The sequence below is a fragment of the Notechis scutatus genome, chromosome 13 (genome assembly GCF_049901735.1).
Source record: "Notechis scutatus isolate UNSWTSFEM ecotype Mainland chromosome 13, rNotScu1.2, whole genome shotgun sequence".
NCBI classification, from domain to species: domain Eukaryota; kingdom Metazoa; phylum Chordata; class Lepidosauria; order Squamata; family Elapidae; genus Notechis; species Notechis scutatus.
Window position 1 is genome coordinate 12,218,418 of NC_142021.1, and position 19,528 is coordinate 12,237,945.

Here is a 19,528-nt window from a genome sequence, read left to right on the forward strand (position 1 = left end):
CAATGAAATATTATTTCATTAGTAATCCTCTCCATCCTGTTCTCGGTGTTTTGTGCTTGTTGCCTCAATGAAGCATTAATTTCTGCCCTTCTCTCTGGAGATCCTGCGTGGAAACAGATTCCTGTCTTCTGGGTTCCATCCCTCCCCCCTTCAGGGTCTCCCTCCTTGGCATCATCTACCAGATCTTTATCATAGCTGCCTTTCTGACTTGGGTGCATCCCACCTTCATCAAAGGCATTTTATCATTGTTTTTAGGACAGGATGGGACCAAATATTTCCATCGAATGGGAGAGAGTCCATGCCCCATTTACAACACGCCTTTTGCATCTGAGAAGGGAGCTTTTAATATAAGAGAGGAGACCGTTTGGAAAGAAGAGGCCATTCCTGTAAAGATGGGAACATCCGGAGAAGAGCCTCCTCCACTGAGAGACGTCACTCTCGGATGACGTTGGGCACGAAGTTGGGTTGGACAAAGGCAGCAAGTGCCTCAGCGTACATCTTGTACCTTCCAGTCATCTGGAAAAGGGAGAGAAATAAACTGCTATTTTCAGCTGTTGCTGCAAAGCCCCTAGGCCTGAAGGCGCTTTGGGGGCTGCGTTGTTTTTTTTTAAGCAATCCCTGCTAACAAATATTCACATTAGTGGCGGAAAAGGAGGTCCAGTTTTCCAGGATTAATTTAATCAAATGCTTCATAAAACGAATGGTTCCACGTGATCGTAGTGACCCCCGTGATCTTGATTGAATCCCTCTGCTAATGCAATTTAGGATTGCATTGATCATCCACCGAAGACCCCAAGGCCCCTCTCACAGTTACTGTTTTTGAGTCAGGTTTTGCCTAATCTGTACTTGTACCTTTGGTTTTTCCCGCCCAGGTGTAAAAACCTTGCTTTTCTCCACACTGAATTTCATTTTGTCAGATAGGGTCCCTTGTTCAAATCTGTCAAGATCCTTTAGGATCCTGAGCTTGTCTTCTGGGTTTGTGTTGGCTATTCCTGACAGCGTATTCTCATCCGCAAATTTGGTGAATTCCCCTTCTATCCCCTCATCTAAATCATTTATGAAGATACTGAAGAGCCCTGTGCCTACGACAGAACCTTGTGGTATCCCACTGCGTCCTTCCCTCCATGTAGACACGGTACCGTTAACGACTACTCGTTGAGTATGATTTGTCAGCCAGTTACAAATCCATCTTGAGATGCTTCCTGGGGGTCTCGTGATTAGCTCTCACTGGTCCCCAAAACTACTCTGCAATAGCTCTCAACGGGGCCACATTGTCCACAGCAACAGCACCGTCATGGGAACATTGAATGTGTGAAAACCTTTATATCAACCCTCCCGAAGGGTCAGTCTCCCGTTTTATGCCCTGGAGAATCACTCAAAGGGTAGAGGGGACATAACCCAGATAAGAACAGGTTGTCCAGAGGAACAGGAGACCCTTAGCTCTAAAGAAGGAAGTCCAGGAAGGTGTTTGCTTTCCCACCAGCAACGTTCTGGGAGAGGCTCCATCGGCACCAGGGATCTCAATTGCCACCTATGGGGGATGGAGGTGGGGGTGTAATCCACAGCAGCCAAATTCTGGGGGGGGGGGCGGGGGGGCAAAGGTCATCCTAACAATGTGTTTGGTCTGTAAAATCTCCCATAAATAGACGTGACGATGAAGCAGATCTGAAAAAGGACCAAGTGCTACAAAATCGATCCTCCCGAGATCCTTGCAATATAGGATGCTGATAGGGGAAGAGTTGTATCCTGCCAACTTTTCCCCCACGACTCTGGCCTCCAAATTCTTTCCAGTCACAATAAAAAGGCTAGCATAAGATACAGATCAGCAAGACCTGGTTGTAATTCTTTGAGCCATGATGGCACAGTGGTTAGAATGCACTGCTGCAGGCTAACTCTGCATTTCACTGCCAGGAGTTTGATTCTGATCAGCTTGACTCAGGTTGACTCAGCCTTCCATCCTGCCGAGATTGGTAAAATGAGGACCCTGTAAACTGCTTAGAGAGGGCTGTAAAGCACTATGAAGCAGTATATAAGTCTGAGGGCTATGGCTTTGGAGCCTCCCAGACATTTAGATTACATTAAATTAGATTAACAGAGTTGGAAGGGACCTTGTAGGTCATCTAGTCCAACCCCTCACCCAAGCAGGAGACCCTACACCATTTCTGACGGAGGGCAGCCCAGTCTCTTGGAAGCCTCCAGTGATGAAGCTCCCACAATGTCTGAAAGCAACTTCTCTTCCATCAGTTGATTGCTCTCACTGTCAGAAAATTCCTCCTTATTTCCAGGTTGAATATCTCCTTTTTCGGTTTCCATCAGTTGTTTTGTGTCCTACCGTCAGGTGCTTTGGAGAACAGCTTGGCCCCTTCCTCCTCTCTGTGGCAGCCCCTCGGATACTGGAAGACTGCTATCGTGTCAGCCCTGGTCCTTCTCTTCCCTAGACTAGCCAGGCCCAGTTCCTGCAACCGTTCATCGTATGTTTTAGCCTGCAGTCCCCTAATCATCTTGGTTGCTCTTCTCTGCACCCTTTCTAGAGTCTCTACATCTTTTTTATAGTGTGGTGACCAAAACTGGATGCAGTACTCCAGGTGCAGTCTTACTAAGGTCTTATAGAGTGCTATTAGTACCTCCCTTAATCTTGATTCAGTCCCTCTGTTGATGCAATTTGGGATTGCATTGGCTTTTTTGGCTGCCACCGCACACTGTTAACTCATATTTAGCTGGTGTCCACTAAGACTCCAAACATGTTTTGCACTATGTGAAGGTTCTGGGTTTCTTCTGAAATAATGCAAGATGGCATTAATGCATTAATGCAATAATGCAATAATGCACTGAAGCTGAGACTGGTCAGAGGTGTTTTGGCCAGAGAAAGTGCTCAAAGCCATAATGACCGTTCAGTCCAAGTGTAGCCTCGGCTGCATCTCTGGTGCTTCACAGGGAGCATTTCCCTCCTCGGGTTTAGAGGAGATCCAATTTCCCTGGCCAGACATTCATACCGAACAGCTTAGAGAGATGGGAAAAGTCTTACCTTGAAATTCCACTCATCATTAACTTGTCTGCAAAGATTCAGGTCCATCTCTGCCACCAACAGGCCGTCTCGGGTTCGTGACAGTCCTGGGGTCCGACTTCCATTTGGAGAGGCTACGTAACTCGAGCCATAAAAATACCCCAAGTCATGATGGGCTTCATCAATAGAGAACAAAATGGTTTTATTAATAATAAACAAAGAGATCCACCACAGCAGAGAACGATGATTGCATGCGGCCATATTGTTCTCCTGTTGGGGATCATTTAAATCAGGGGTGTCCAACCTTGGCAACTTTAAGACTTGTGGACTTCAACTCCCAGAATTCCTCAGCCAGCAAAGCTGGCTGAGGAATTCTGGGAGTTGAAGTCCACAAGTCTTAAAGTTGCCAAGGTTGGACACCCCTGATTTAAACTCCCTTGGTCCATCCCTTAAGGCTGAGTGCCAAAGAATGGAGGCCTTTGAACGCTGATGCTGGAGGAGAGACTCCTATGAGTCCCTGAGACTGCAAGGCGATCGAGCCGGTCAGTCCCAGAGGAGATCAACCCTGACTGCTCTTTAGAAGGCCAGATCCTGAAGGTGAAACTCAAAAGACTTTGGCCACCTCACGAGAAGGAAGAAGGACTCACTGGAAAAGAGCCGTAATGCTGGGAACGATGGAGCGCTAAAGGAGGAAAAGAGGATGGCAGAGAAGGAGCCGGATGGATGGAGTCACTGGACCAGTTGGTGTGATCTTAAATGGACTCCAGGGGATGGTAGAGGACAGGGAGGCCTGGGGGGAACGTGGTCCAGAAGGTCGCAATGGTTCGGACACGATTTCGCAAGAACAAGTCCATCCCTTGCCCACCAGGTTCCAAATTCCAGCACCCCGGAGAAAAGATGAAGAGAGCCTCCAGCTTTCCAAGTGCTCCTTTTTAAAGGCTTTTTATATCGCAATCTGCTTTCCGGTCTCTTAAGTCCGTTAATCCTGCCCTCTGGGACTGTCCAGGGACTTTTGCTGGCTGCTGTGACTTCTTTCCAGCTGCTATCTGCTCTTCAGGAATCTTTCCTTGGGGGTCTTTTTTTGCCCTTTACCCATCAGACTGACACGGGGGACCTTTTCTTCAGCTTGAGGGATATAAGTAGCCCCCCCCTCCAAATGCTCCTACAATGTCCTTACAAGATAGGTTGGGTTGCAGAGAGGGAGGGAGGGAGGAAAGAGAAACGGAAAGAGAGGGGAGAGAGAGAGGAGAGAAAGAAAGAGAGAGAGAGGGAAGGAGGGGGGAGAGGGAACGTAGCCATCAAGTGAGTCTCCACAGTTGAGGATGGGCTTCAACTGGCTATTCCCACCCTGAGTCCTTCACCCCCAACTTTACCCTGATTCTCCCAATCTGTCCTCTTGACACGTTTCTTGGTTGTCTGTTCATCATCGCTGTCCTTCACGGAAGCCTTTCTAATTTGCCTGAGTTCTTTTCAGAAGCCCAATATTCATCACCGGCCAAAGTTAATTCATGGAAAGTAGAGGGAAAATTTGTTCTACTTCCGGGTCGTGATCAGGTTGCGATCAATGGCAATTCTAGACTTTTTTTTCACGCTCACTTTCCCAAGCAATAATGCGTTTGGCTCTTTCTTCTCCCATGCCGTATTTTGTAACCTAATTGTCTGTTGAGATTCTCAGTTCATGGTCCTGGTTGTCCCAAAGCTGCTTTTTCAAGAGGCAACTGGACTTTCTGGTTTTTCAAACATTTCACTTCTCATCCAAGAAGCTTCTTCAGCTATTTGCACCCTGGTGACAGACAAACCTCCAGGTGGCCTTAACGACTGGCTAAAACGATGCAAAGGATCAGCTCTCCTCAAGAAGTATAAATCCTTCCATTCCCCACCTTCCACTCAGAGGTGAAGAAGCTTCTTTGAGTGAGAAGCGAAATGTCTTCAAAGAACAACCAGAAAGTCCAGTTGCCTCTTCGTAACCTCATGTATTTCCATTGCTGTTTCCCAGCTACCGTCAATATACTTTCTTAGGAGGGAAAAGGGCAGGTGGGTGGAGGAAATAGCTGACTTGGCATCCTCCTCCTCCCGCCAGATTTTAGCCCTCAAAGGACTTGGAGAGGGAGGTGAGGAGGAGCCCCTGCAGTTGCCAGCCAGCACATCTGCCCTCCCCAGGGAAAAAGCCATACGCACCTGGTTTTCCATCTCCAGATGTAAAGGGATGTGGGAAAAGTTCCTGTGAGAAGCCAAGAGGTACAAACTGAGACACACACACACACCTGTAAAGTGGGGGGTGCTGGTGCGCTAAGGCCCCTTTATGACTTGTGGATTTCAACTCCCATAATTCCTGAGGAATTCTAGGAGTTGAAATCTGCAAGTTACAAAGGGTCACAGGTCCCCATCTCTATTCAAAAGAAAACAGGAGGCACATCAGCCAGCAATCCTTGTGCATCCAGTGGCTTCTGTCCGCTTTGGAAGCATTTATTCCTCTTCTCCAGCTGCTACTGGCTTTGAGAAGGGAACATGGAGAGCAGAAGGGCCTGTACCTGCCCCTCCCCACCCCCACTGGGTCCAGATCCCTGGGGACACTGGAGGCGCCTGGAGCTTCCAGGAAGAGGACTGACCTCCCCTCCTCTGGGCAACGATCAGAATTGTGATTGACATTCAGCCTGTCTGAATGGCAGGGAAGGAAGGAAAGGGCAAGATTTGTTCAGAGTTTCTCAGAAAAAAAAAACTATCCTGCAATCTGCAACTCTTACGCTGCAAAAACATATGGACTGCACAACCCGGTCAGGGCAAAGCAATAGACGCAATCTACATAGACTTCTGTAAAGCCTTTGATTCAGTGGAACACGACAAACTACTCCTAAAACTAAAATCTTATGGTATCTCTGGACAACTGCATAACTGGATAGAAGCATTCCTGTCAAACAGATGACAAATGGTCAAAATTGGAAGCGTCCTATCAAATTCTGTACCTGTCAACAGTGGTGTCCCCCAAGGCAATGTTCTAGGACCAACTTCATACTCTACATAAATGATCTCTGTGATCATATCAAGAGCAACTGCGTCCTCTTCGCAGATGATGTAAAGCTGTTCAACACCACAGACAATACTGCTACCCTTCAAAAAGACCTCGACTATGTATCAGAATGGTCAAACAAATGGCAACTTCAAATCTCAACAAATAAATGCCCTGTCTTACATATTGGCAAAAAAAATCAGAAAATAAAATACAGGCTGAATAGTCGAGACCTTGTTGATGATCCAAACTCTGTCAAGGATCTTGGAGTTCTCATCTCTAATGATCTAAGTGCCAGAGCCCACTGTAACTACATAGCCAAAAAGGCATTAAGAGTTGTTAACCTAATCTTACGTAGCTTTTTCTCTGGTAATATCACACTACTAACGAGAGCATACAAAACATTTGCTAGACCAATACTCGAATACAGCTCATCAGTCTGGAACCAGCATTACGTATCTGATGTTAATACAGTTGAGAAAGTCCAGAAATATTTCACAAGAAGAGTTCTCCACTCCTCTACTCGTTGCAGAATACCTTATGCCACCAGATTCGAAATTCTAGACCTAGAAAACCTAGAACTGTGCCGCCTTCGGTCCGATCTAAGTATAGTACATAAAATTATATATTGCAATGTCCTACTTCAGCTTCAACCATAACAACACAAGAGCACACAATAGATACAAACTCAAAGTAAACCGCACCAAGCTCGATTGCAGGAAATACAACTTCAGCCACAGAGTGGTCAATGTCTGGAATCCTCTACCTGACTCTGTGGTTTCTTCCCCAAACCCCAAAAACTTTAACCTTAGACTGTCTACTATTGACCTCACCCCTTTCCTAAGAGGTTTGTACGAGGCATGCATAAGCGCACCAACGTGCCTACCGTCCCTGTCCTATTTTTCTTATATGTATCCATGTATTCATACCTATGTTTTTACTTATACCTGTTATATTATAATCGCTTGACAAATAAATAAATAAATAAAATAGATTGCTCAGCAGGAGGGGGCACTTCCCTCCCCAGAAATGGTGGGAAGGAGACAGCAGGAGTGTGAATGCTCCCCACACAAACACGCACTTCCCTTGTGGACTTCAGCATACACACGTGTCTATACCAAGGGTTTATTAAATATTTGTTTATATATAGAATTCTGTTGTCCCTTAAATCAACTATGTTTTGTGTTAACTGCTCCATATTTAGTGTGGTTCTGTTTAGCAGAAAGAGACTTTTAGCCACTAACAAAGCACTTTAGACTGGCTGGCATGAGCCCCCACCCACCCACCCACCCCCAGCATAAGGATTTGACACCCAAGATAACTTTGCAAAGACCATTTTTTCTAAAGCCACAGTTTCTAAACCCAAATCTTTGGCCAAGGAGAACTGAAAGGCCTTACCGTCCCCACGCGGTTGATGGCACAGGTGAAGCAGTGGTTGGCAATGGCGGCATTTCTTGCCTCGATGGGCCACATGGATTCACTGTAAAAGAAAATTATATTTTCTTCCACCCAGGCGGCTTCTTTGGCCATGAACTGGGCACAGGGCACCCTGACAGGCCTACAATAAAATGCGGCAAACCTCTGAATAATAACCAGGAGCAAAAAAATCAACCTGAAACCCATAGAAACCAGGAGCTACAGAAAAGGGTGAGACTCCGTGAAGGAGCCCCTCTGAGGAGGCCACCACTGCTTCCCCTGGGCAACGGGGCACTCAGCATAGCAGAGCCCTGTGGGAAGAGTGTGGCATTCCTCTTTGTGCCTCGGGGCAAAGCCAAAGCCAGCAAAACTCTCTCTGATGGGACCCCAGGGTCACGTTTTGCACCAGCTGAACATTTTTCAGGCACCTTTCAAGGAAAGTCCAATTCACAAAGTCATCACTGTTGGGATGACAGCCCAGCTGCGAGCAGGTGCCAAGATTTACCCTTGACTCTCCCAAAGCAGTGGTGGCCTGAGGGCCACCTGAACCACAGCTGGGTCAGCATTTATCCACCCAACCAACACAGGGGCCTCCTGAATTCTACTGATCCCCCAGGACCTCTGCCAGGTGTGTTTGGGCTGATCCAAACCATGATTTAGGCTTTTATTTCCCCTCCCAACAGCTGAAGAAGAGATAGGGAAAAATTATGAGGGAAACCCAACTTCCAAACTCAACTGGTGGGGAGGGGGCTCCTCTGGGTCTTCTTGGAAGAAACATGATGGTCTAAGAAATCTGTCATCTGAAACAGCAACCAGTATATAAAGTTAATAAAACATGATCAGGAGGAACCTGCCTGCAACTAGTTATCTGCAGGGTTATGGGTGAACTCGAGAAAGGCTAATGAAGCATTCCTTTACCTTTCCTGCATAATCTTGGATGGGAGGCTGGTGCTTACCCCACACAGTAACAGGTGAAATAATAATAAAAGGTTGCATCTTGGCTCTATCACGGTTTAACCTTTTGCATTCCTGTAACGTAGCCTCCTTACATGAAAAAGCATTCCACGTAATGCTTGTTAATAAACAAATGAAATAAAGTGAATGAGAGAATTAAATTAGGAAAGGATGGGAACATTTTAATTATTATTAATGATTTATAAAATATAAGTGAAAAGAAATATGGAAAAAAATTAATTATGGAAAGTTTATAAGTGTTCCCAAGGAAGTGTGATATTTAATTGAAAAGAAATGTTAAAGATGTTAAGATGTTAATGAATATTAATGATAGAATTGAATTGGAATGGAATGAGTGTTTTATTTACACACACACACACACATATATATATTCTTAAGTTTTCGAGGGTACTTACATGTATGGCATTCAGCTTTGTTCGGGTATTTTCCACGTCATTGTAGTTGTGCTTTAAAGCACAACTACAATGACGTGGAAAATACCCGAACAAAGCTGAATGCCATACATCTATACATACATACATACATACATACATACATAATCTTTTTAAGAAGATAGTGTGTATTTTAAGAATGTACCAAGCAGAATTCGATTGAAAGTTATGTATTATATTGAATGTTATAATCTTAAAGGTATACATTGAAGCTTAAATAAGAGTTGAATGGATAAAATTAAAAGATATAAAGGCGTCATACTCCAATTAGCAACTACAGGAGAAGATTTGTTTAATGAGAAAAAATAATATGAAATTGAAACAGGACAGACAAAAGTATAAATATAATGATTTGGAATTGAGATGAGATAATCAAAATAAAGTTGAGAAAATTAAAAGAGGGGAAAAACTATGTAGAAAATGTAAAACAGTAATAAGATATAGAATAGAACAAAGAATGAGCATGAAATTGAATTTGTGTCTGTATGAAGAAGTGTAACCCGGGGCCATGCTATTTAAAAAAAAAAAAAAGATGTTTTATTTGTATTATGTTTTTTTTTGTGAAAACCCAAATAAAATTTTCAAAAAAAAAAAAAAAAAAGATTCCACGTGTAAAACTTGTAATCCGCCTACTGTAGCTGTGCTGCTTTATGCCACTGATGTTGATGCTAGCGCAGATGCTGGTCAGCTTTGGAGGGGCCCATTTCTCCGAGAGAGTCTTAACAGGAGAAATCCCATCGTGAGACAAGGAATATCCCGTTAAGAGTCACAAAATGGGGCACATCCCCCTTGTCTTGTTGCATTGCAGTATTTGGAGAACTGGCCAGATGGCTGTAAAAGCCCAAAGGGGGTCAGGAGAACTACCAGCTGCACTGGAATTTTTGAAGCTGAGATGCTGTCTGGGCTCCTGCAAAGGCATCAGTTAAACCCAGGAGAGAGAGAGAGAGACAGAGGGAGATGATAGAGGGATTGTGGGATAGAGAGAGGGAGATGATAGAGGGATAGAGAGAGGAAGAACAGGGAAATTAAACTGATTGTTTTGGAGAAGGCTCCCAGACTTCTCCTCAGGGCGAGAAGCAGATCCAAGAGAATTCCTTCTGCCTGGCTTCCTTTTGGCTCTCCTGGCTGAAGGGGGCAGAAGGACACAAGCCGTCCTCTCGGGAATCCAAGCAAAGATCCCGGAAGTGCTGCAGAATAGATGGGAAGACCTGAACGTCTGGAGACAAGGTAAGTCCTGAGTCCAGGCCAAGAGACTACCTGGATGCCTTCTCATCAGGAAGCTGCAAAATCCTGCCATTCGTGGCATCTAATCCAACTGTTTTTTTTCCCATTTTTCTGCAACCACAACAAAAAGGAAGATGGTAACTATACCTGAGTTTGCCAATAGTGGCCGAAGGGTTGAAGATGATCTCTGCTCCATTCAAACTGTACATGAGCCAGTTGAGGGGATGATGGCGACCAAAGCAAATATTCACCGCGATCCTCCCAAACTGCGTCTCAAACACTGGGTGTCCTCGGTCCCCTTCCAGATAATATCTCGACTGCAAAAGAGTTGACCTGACACTTCAGGACTAAGTCACGGTTAGAACCCCGGAGCCTCTTGCACTCCCACCCTCCGCAGGAAGAGCGTTATTAAGCCACGCCTAAATGGCCCAGGCCTGGCTTCTTCTCACCAACGTCAAGATGGAGAACCCACAAGCCTCTGCAGGTGGGCCTCGCCTCCCCAGAGCAGCACTTCCTGCCAAAAGTGCTTTCTTCTTACATTTCAATGAAGTCTAGGTGGCTGCAACTGACACCCCTTATTTCTGGCCCTAGATTTCCCAGTGGCCTGGGGAATAGCCCCTCTGGGACCCCCTTTCATGTAACTGGGCCCTGGCATCTCTCCTGTAGACAGTCCTCAAGGCCTGGGTCATCTTGGAAGGTCTTCTGACCGCCAATAAGTCTCTGGGACTGTGGTGGCCAGAATCGTCCACGATGCTTCGGGTATGGCCTCACCAGGGCTGAGCGAGGGGTGGGCAAAACCTTCCCCTTCCTTTAATGCAGTGCTTTTTCCACTGTGGCTCTGCTGTTGGGTGTGAGGGCTTTCCAGCAGCCCTCTTGCACCCAAGACATCGTGTTTCCAAGCCTTGTGTGCATCCTACAGTATATTTGACCTCCCTAAATAGGACACCTGGCGTTTCTCCCAGTGCCCCACTGATCCCAGGCGCCTCCATGACCCAGGTGAGATTGCAATCCCCAGCTTTGTGAATTAGCCTCCCAACAGATGTCTGGGTGATTGAAATCTCCCATTGCAGCCACTTCTTGGGGTTTTGAAGCTTCAGCTATCGCTTGAATAACTATTCCGAGTCTGGTTGGTGGTGTGTAGTGGACTCCCAGCAAGACCTCTTTCCTATGAGGTTGCCCTTTTGCCTTAACCCAGACGCCTTCCACGCTCCCATGACCCTAAAGGAGTGGCCGTGTCCAGGACTTCGACACTTCCCCACCCCCTTTTCTGATGCATCTTCCTCTGGTTCAAGGTGTCCACACCATTTCTCTGGTGGGATCTTGGGGTCCTTGATCGGTCTTTGTGCCTCATGATATTCAGCTCATGTTGTTACCCGTATTTCAAATGTTGGTGCAGAAATGGTGACTTCGGTCTCCCCTTTGCTTTCTTTCCTTAGTTTCTTTATTAAATTTGTAGCCTCCCAAACATTTTGTTTGCTCACTGTGTTTAATCCATTACATACAAGTTCATTATTTGCAAAGGCTTCTCTAGAATCTCTCTAGATACACTCCGTTCCTTCCTTGAAAAAAAATGTTAATGAGCAGGAAAACAAGCCAAGTTAGTACACAGAGCAGGTGGAGGGACTCACTTCAGCCCCCCCTCTCTCATCCATTTAACCCTTTGTTGCTGCTACATAGCTCTAAGCTGGTGCTAAGAGCTGTGTGGCTGCCTCTGAAAATATTCAGAATATCTAAAGAAAACGTTACCCATTTCTTCCAAGAGCAATTTCAGTTGTTTTGCTGGACTTTGCACAAATAAATCCCTACCCAGTCTATGTCCGGCCCCATCTACAGGACCCTCCCCCACCAGGATTGAGCTGTTCATAGGGCTGACCTCTATGCACATCCTCTTCCTGCAGACCCTTCCCCAGCCCTGTTTCTCACTTCCACATGAAATCTGGAGAGCTGCTGAGCACCAATCTGGTTCCAAAATGCATGGCTTCATCCCAGGCCCGATGCTTGAGAAGGCATTTTGAGCACTCCCACATTCCCAGGAAGTCCCTGCGGTTAAGGGAGAGCGACTGGCAATGCTTGGCAGCGTGTCTGGAGCGGGTGGGGGTGGTGAAGCTGGATGTTTGGCTAAGCTAAACGTCTGCTTGCACCCAGAGCCGCTTGGTGGGTTGGCTCCCCAATAGCTTACAGGTTGGCCTCAATGCTCAGGCGATTGGAGGCTTTGCCCTTTGCCCGGGGTTGATTCCACTGTCGCGGTCTGAGCCTGGATAAAAATAAACCTGCAGCAGAAAGTGAACTTTCTGTACAGCTGGTAAAAAAAAACCTGGAAAATATTCCAGGGAGGGAACTATTCTAATTGAGTCCCCGGTTGCCGAGGGGGGTGGGGGATACACCTCTCCTCACTAGAGATCCGCTGGCCATTGGTTCCTTCCTTGTTGTTTGTCCACTTGGTTAGGAGAGGGAGGCCAAATGGCATCTGTTCCAGAGAACCTTTGCCCTGCAGGAGATCCGGGCCTTTCACGCCACTGCTGGCATGGTAACACCTTCCTGGCTTCGCTGGACCTTGATGAGGCAATTGCAGGTCCCGGCATCTGTTGCAAAACCCCAGGGCTCCCCCCCTCCATCCCTCAAGAGCCCCTCCTGATGCGGCTCCTCTGACTGGAACCTCAAATCCTCAAAACAGCCCATCTCACCCTTAAGCCTGCAGTTTTGCCATCCCAATGGGATCCAGAGTTATCCTGGAGCCCTTTCAAAGCCAAACACCGTACGCCCTCTATCCTTCACCAAATGCCCAGGTCCGGAGAGGCTCCCCCACCCCGCCAGATGATGGCAGCTTCGGCTTGCTGGATGCCGGTTTTTTTCCCCCCCTTTGGGCTGCTTAGCTGCATCATCCCAACTTTGCCTGCTCCAAGATCTCTGCCTTCCCCTCGGCTACTTTCCCTTGTGGGGATTAAGCCAGGACACGGCTCCCTCTCCACCACCGTTCCCAGTCCTGGGAATGCTTTCCTGCCACCCCAGATCCCGAAGCGCCAGCCCCGCAGAGGCAGCTGGGGTCCCCCTGTTCCCCTCCAGCCATCCCACAACTCACCTCATTGAAGTCGCCCACCCGGGGGATGTGATTCTTCCGGCTCTTCCCCAACACGCAGCCAGAGCTGGAAATGACCACAGCTGAATTCCACAGTGTCCCTCCGTGGGCAGCATCCCTTTCCAGGATGGGAGAGACCACAACCAGGTTGTGTTTCTTAGCCAGCTGCAAACAAGATTATGCCACGTTGTATGCAGCCCTTTTTTGGGGGGGGGGGGTTTGCTCACTCAGAAAGCTGGCTGTACCTGTGGAGCAGAGCCGCCCCTTCGCACAGCACCTTCTGAGATCAGTACCGGGAGCAGCGTGTTCAGCGTTCGTTTTTTTCTAGCAACAGAGCAATTATCCTCTCTGTGCAACTTAAGAGTGAATGGATTATATTATTGTCCTTTCTGGAAAGCGCATTTTGTATTCTATTTCATTGATCCAATTACGTCCTCTCTTCCCTCCCCTTGGGTCATCTTGTGATCTACACAACATCCCCTCTCTTCCTTCCCCTTGGGTCATCTTGTCAGCAAATCACTTCACAGGACAAGACGTTTCCCCCTCAAGAAGGGAGGATGAATTTTCGGGGAAGTTCCCTTTTGGATGCACAAAGCTGCAAAGGTGCAGCCTCTCCTCCTCCTCCTTCTCAAGATCGTTCTTATCTTATCCACCCATTTTTGATTGAAACAATACGTGAAGCCAAATGGGACCCCCCCAGGCTATTCATTTCTCACTGTTAAGTTTCTTCCCAGTCTCATAATAAACCAATGTCCCATTGAGTTAAATGGGCCTGACTCCCAAATAGCTCCTGCAGTAAAGGACATTCACAGTCCTCCCAATTTGCAGAAGGATGAGGACATATAGAGAAAATGCAGGGTACGGATGCACCATAACGTTACGCAGAGCCAAACGGTGTGCTGCAGACAATGTTTAAAAGCACAGCACTTGCAGGGGTGGGGTGGGGAGCAAATAAGGGCCCCTCTACCGTCTGGCAGAATCTCGTGGTGGGTCCGTCTTCTGCCGATTCCGCAAATTCAGTCCACGGCAGTTTCTCCCGGGTGCAGAAAGCGAAGGGCATGGCTGGGGAAAGAGCATAAAAAGACATGAGCGCCAGCTTTGCTCTGGTTAAAACAAAACAAGTTTTTAAACTGGTCAGGAAGCCTGTAAATATTGACTGACTGCCTCTCTGGCACCAACGCAATCCCCCCCCTGCCAAGATGGGAATCTAAAGCAGGCGAGGGGGGCATGGACTTTGCGGGGTTACAGTCCTTAAAATCAAGGTCAGGTATTTGCAAAACAGCCTTTCCTTTTATTTCAAAACTCACAGAAAATATTACAAGGGAATTTCAGAGGAATGCTGTGGTATGGGCCTCAGGTCAGGTCGTTTCCCTCCCCCACGCCCCCATGAAGGCCTGTTGCGTTCACTCTGATGAAGCCAATCGGTATCTGCATCTCTCCACCTCTGTCTGTCTGTCTGTCTGTCTGTCTCTCTCATTGTCATCTATCTCTATCAATCCATCCATTCATTCATTCATTCCACTCAGATGCTGCCCATCTTGCCTAGATGACTCTAGGCAGTTTCACAAACAGAGTGAAAACAGCAACGTAAAACAACAGAGTATTTTATCCCGTCTTTGGTGGCTTGACGGTCTTTCGAAGAGAAATTGCCGAAGACCCACACCTGTCAAGTTCTCGGAGAGTGATGCTGTCACTTGGACGCAGGGCCGAGTGACAGGAAGCCAAGCCCTTCCCATGCGCAAATGCTGCCCAAATCCAGCACCCCCTCAGCACCCCCCCTCCCAGTCACTGCCCCGACTTTGTCCCTGAGAATGAAGGAGGGGGAAACTTCAAGAAGACCAGCCTCCCCCATACTGGGGGTCTCTCTCATCCTGGTCAGTCACCCCTCTTCTCCAGGAGGAGTCGCATCCTGTCTCCCACCGGGCTCTCGGGGGTCCAGGCAGGACCTGGGAGGAGTTTTCAAGAGGGGCCTTTCGATCTAGCCAGCCTGAGCCTTTTCCCCCTCTGGCTTCTTCCTAGCTCTTCTGGTCCTGCCTCCTGACTGGTCTTTTAGCTTTGCCTTCTGGCCGCCTCCTCCCTCGTCTTCCTCAACCAGGATGCCTTATGCCATCATGAACCTATTTCCCCTCACAGGGTTGTTCTTCTGCAGCCCAATCAAACCTGCCCAACAAGGTTATTTCATGCTCCCCACTCCCTCATGGACGCTAGCTCAGGGCAGTCCTTCCGCTCCAGATCTCTCCATGGGACCCACGTCCGTCTGGTTACTGAATTACTCTATAAATCCGATTCTTTGAGAGGGCAGAGGGTGAACAGGGACTTACTCCAAGCCTCTTGGAAACAGATCACGTTTACTCCGCATACTTCAGCCACTTCCACAATCTCTTGTATGCGTCTGTGCAGCGCGGTTACCTAGGCAGGAGCAGCATCCCAGGTTAAAGCAACACAAGAGTGTTAATCAATCACTGTTACTCCCCTTCCCCCCTCTGGCTCAAAATCATAGGAAAATGGCAAGTGAGGAAAGGGGTGGATTGCGAAGGAGGCTTTTTGGAGAGTTCCACACTTCAAAGCCTCTTAAAAGATGTCAAGGAGCATCTCTCCCACTCCTGCCCTTTGGGAGAATAACAGCCAGCAGTTATTTGGAGAATAAGACTCCAAACCCAGCAATAGGGTGGTGTCCCCCCCCCCATGCCAAAGGGTCCAGCTGCTGCCAGGGACATCCCTGGAATCACGAGGAACTTCTGCTTCTTCAGCCCAAGAAGGGCTTCCTTCGCCACTGGTTGGACAAGGTGAGGGGGCCTGCATTTTTTCCCCTTCAAGCTGGTGCTCAGAGCCAGGATGGCATCCCAGGGGCCGTAGGACCCGGACATCCCCAAATCACAAGCCCAGAGCTAAAATCTTGAGTAACGGGAAGGTTACCAAAAGGGAAGAGAAAAAGAGGAGAGTCCCCACTGTTGAGTTCTATACTTCATCAAAATGACTTTGGGATGATTTATTGTAAGGAAGGCGGCTGCATGATTTGCAACAGTGATGGGCGGCCAAACTTGCTTTGTGGCCTTTTGAAGGAGGAGGCATCTTTTGTGGACAGTATCTGAGGACCTGTATCTGTCGTCTCAGTGCCCTAGAGCCAGAGGTGGGATTCAGCAGGTTCCCACCCAGTGGAAATTTGGAGTAGTTTGGAGAACCGGCTCAATCCCACCTCGGACTGGAGATTTTACAGTCTCCTTCCCCTGCCACGCCCAGCAAGCCACGCCCACAGAACCAGTAGTAAAAAAAAGATGGAATCCCACCCCTGGAAAGGAGCCCACCCAAAACTCAGGCTGCCCCACCATCTCACCCCCCCTTTTCTCTGAAATTGCAAGGCGAGGAGCAGGTGGCAGCTGCCCCACTTGATAAAACATGTGGAGGGTGCAGGAAGAAGGACCACTTTCACCCTCCTGGCCGCCACCACGCATCACTGTCCCCACCGAGCCCTCCGGGGTTTCCAGCTGTCCACGTGGGCTCTTCCTTTCAGGGGCCGAGGGCCTCTGCGGATGAGTGGTTCATGCGGAGGCGGCTGCGTTGGTCTCCTTGAAGAGGCCCCACAACTCCTATACCTGGTCGGCGACTGGCGCGTCGGTGGCCAGAGGAATCTTGTTCTGGATCAGCCCCACTCGGACCAGGCGTGGCTGCCGCAGCTGCTCTGGTGCAGCTTCAAACTTGTGGCCCTGCAGCTCAAAGTCCCTCTCCGCAGCTGCCAAGAGAGCCTCCCTGGGCAGATCCAGCGGCCTGCAATAAGTTGGAAGGAAAGGAGGAAAGCCCATCTGTTTTTTTTTCTGCAATTACCTACCAAATAATAAAGGCATCTTGAGACTTTGTTTTAGATCCAAATGAAACGTGGAAAACGTATCATTGGGCAGAAGAGTAAAATACAATCATTCTATCTAAAATGCCAGGGAGGTTTCCAATGTTTAAAGTGGGGACACAGGAAAGGAACTTCTAAAAGTCTCCCTTAAGCTTTGGGTGAGCCCTTTTTATTCACTTTGAAAACCACCACTGACTTTTGAGGGGGACCCCAGGCACAATTTCCAGGGGGACACAGCCAGAACCAAACCTTGGCTTCCTTGTCTTTATTTTGAACGGATCTTACACCCAAAGTGAACTTGGCTAGTCATGTGGGACCCCCACCTCGCTTCTTCCCAACAGCACCCCTGGACAAGCACTGGGGAGGGGGTTGCGTGTGCGAGGAGCTGCGCCTTGAGCCAGCTGTGCGGGAAGTGGGAGGAGGGGGCCAAGGAAGGGGAGGGAAACCCCACAGAGACCCCCCTTCCATCTCGGAGGGGGGGAGAGATCATGGCCGGCTGAGTACAGCACCAGAAGCCCAGGAAGGGAAGGGGGCTCGGGAGGGGCCTTTCCCGGGGCTGCTGAAGCGGAGTGAGGACCCCCGGCAAGGGCTCCTGCAGGCGAGAGACCCTCCCCCGTTGGGGGCCCTCCACACCCAGGCTGGGGCCCAGCAGAGCTGGAGCTGCCAGGGCCGAGGGGGAGGACCGGGGGGGGGACACCGGGGGCCGCTCCGCTCCTTCGCCCTTCGCGCCTGGCCCTTCTCCGAGCGCGCAACGCCCCTTCGCAGGGAGAGCCGCATTCCGGCCAGCCGCGCTCCGGGTCGGGCTCGCGAAGCAGCGGACGGAGCGAGCCGGGGCCAAGCGGTCTCTGGGCGGAAGGTCCCTCCAAGCACCCCCCGGCGCACCTGACAGGCTCCCCGAAGAGGAGCCGCTTCGCCTCGGCCAGCTCGGCGGCGGGCAGGTGCCGCTCCAGGCAGCCCTCCAGCGAGTCCAGCCGCCCCGCCATCGCTGCTCTGCTCCTCCGCCTGGGCGGCGCGGCGGCTGTGCGCGGGAGGCGGCCGCCAGTTAACCATTAAGCGAGCCTGGGCGCCGTTTAACCCGCGGAGCGTCTCCCGTCCCCCCCCCCCCGCCAACCCCACTGCCGCGGGCGCCGCGGGTCACGGAGGCTGCGGGACACGCGTGGGCAGCCCCCCCCCTGCTCTCTTGGGGCGGCTCTCCAGGCGGGGAGACCGGATCCCACCGGGGCGGGCGGGCGCAGGACCCCGGGCTGAGCTCAGCGTCCAGCCTGGGACGGGGCGGGTGGGAAGCGGGGCCGGGGAGGGGGGTGGGGGGGTTCGTCCTCCCTGCCCTCTGAGACGGACTCGTTTCCCGGCCCGCCAAGCCAAGCCAAGCCGCGGCCTCCCTTGCCCTTCCCCAAGGGGGGAGGGGGGTCCTCGGCCGGCTTCACTCCGCGCACACGGAGCCCCGGGGAGCGCTTGGTGGGAATCAGCCCTGGGGAGAGCGACGCGCCCCCCCACTTCTCCCCGCTGCAGGGCAGAGCTTCCCACGCTCACCAGACACACGCACGCACGCGTGTGTAGCCCGCCCGTGTGTGTGCGTGGCGAAATTAGGCCGGGAGGGGCTGAAGCGGAGGCCGCTGATTTTGTGTCCCACCCCCCCAATCCAACTTTTAATTCGGTCGCATCCCTGGTGGGGCCACCAAGAGACGTCCGAGGGCTGAGCAGCGCCAGGACTTTCAGGGCATTCCTCCCCAGCCATGGCAAACCGGGGGAGGGCGGGGAACAACATCTGGGGACCAAGCAGCTGCCTCCCCCTTGCTAAATATTGTCCAAGGCAGGGGTCTCCAACCTTGGCAACTTTAAGACTTGTGGACTTCAACTCCCAGAGTTCCTCAGCCAGCTTTGCTGGCTGAGGAACTCTGGGAGTTGAAGTCCACAAGTCTTAAAGTTGCCAAGGTTGAGACCCTGGTCCAAGGGACCCTGGGGTCCAACCCAGCCCCTCAGCCCCTGGACTCACCCGGCTTCCCTTTCAGCCCATTTCCCAGGACTGAATGGGATCCTAAGCCTCAATTTGACTGATGGTTGCATGGACTTTGTATTGTGGCAGCCCCTCAAATCCTGGAAGACGGCCATCATGTCCCCCCCCCAGCCCAAATCCTGCAACATCCTTCCGCTTGGATCCACCACAACGTGTTTTTGCCTCCAGGCCTTTAATCGCCTTAGCTGCTCCTCCTTTGTATGAGCGCAGCCAGTTGGGTCCAGGGGGGGCCCTTTGGAGGGTCTTGGCCTGTGTGGGTCGTGGCCCCAGGATGGCTTCCAGCTCTGGCTGATTCTGCTGTGGGATTTGTGCTGGGGGGCAGGGGGGGGGGCTCCAGGAAAAGCCTTGTTTTGGTGTCCATCTCCTCAAGGACGTTGCCTGGCTGAACATTTGCTTTCTATTCTTAGTCTGAACTTCCACCCCCCCATGGCTTGTTTGCAAAGCTGTCTTGCCCAAACTCTGTACGTGCACAAGGAGCTGACTCCGGGGTGGCTTGGGTGAAGATTGGAAAGTTGATCCCAGGAAAGGAAAGAAGACTTG

The 19,528-nt window shown here is 50.0% G+C and overlaps 1 protein-coding gene across 1 annotated transcript; it reads right to left on the reverse strand.

Annotated features, from left to right (window-relative positions):
• Window positions 1–319: 319 nt before the first annotated feature.
• Window positions 320–18,486, reverse strand: UPB1 (beta-ureidopropionase 1). The gene is made up of 10 exons (XM_087943021.1): window positions 17,857–18,486; window positions 16,727–16,898; window positions 15,455–15,542; window positions 14,101–14,195; window positions 13,137–13,298; window positions 10,205–10,374; window positions 7,410–7,491; window positions 5,183–5,225; window positions 3,026–3,180; window positions 320–516 (listed from the first exon to the last, which is right to left on the reverse strand). Exons 1-10 carry the CDS (start codon window positions 17,955–17,957, stop codon window positions 433–435), a joined length of 1,152 nt encoding a protein of 383 aa, XP_087799147.1. The 5' UTR covers window positions 17,958–18,486; the 3' UTR covers window positions 320–432.
• Between the last annotated feature and the right edge of the window lie 1,042 nt (window positions 18,487–19,528).

Bases quoted from the DNA above. Each gene is read 5' to 3' on its own strand.
- UPB1 (XM_087943021.1), bottom strand. From the start codon at position 17,957: ATGGCGGGGCGGCTGGACTCGCTGGAGGGCTGCCTGGAGCGGCACCTG. The intron at 15,543-16,726 runs GTATAGGAGTTG...GCTCCTGCCTAG, and splicing joins ACGCGCCAGTCGCCGACCAG to GTAACCGCGCTGCACAGACG. The intron at 3,181-5,182 runs GTGCGTATGGCT...CTATTGATGAAG, and splicing joins ATCTGGAGATGGAAAACCAG to CCCATCATGACTTGGGGTAT.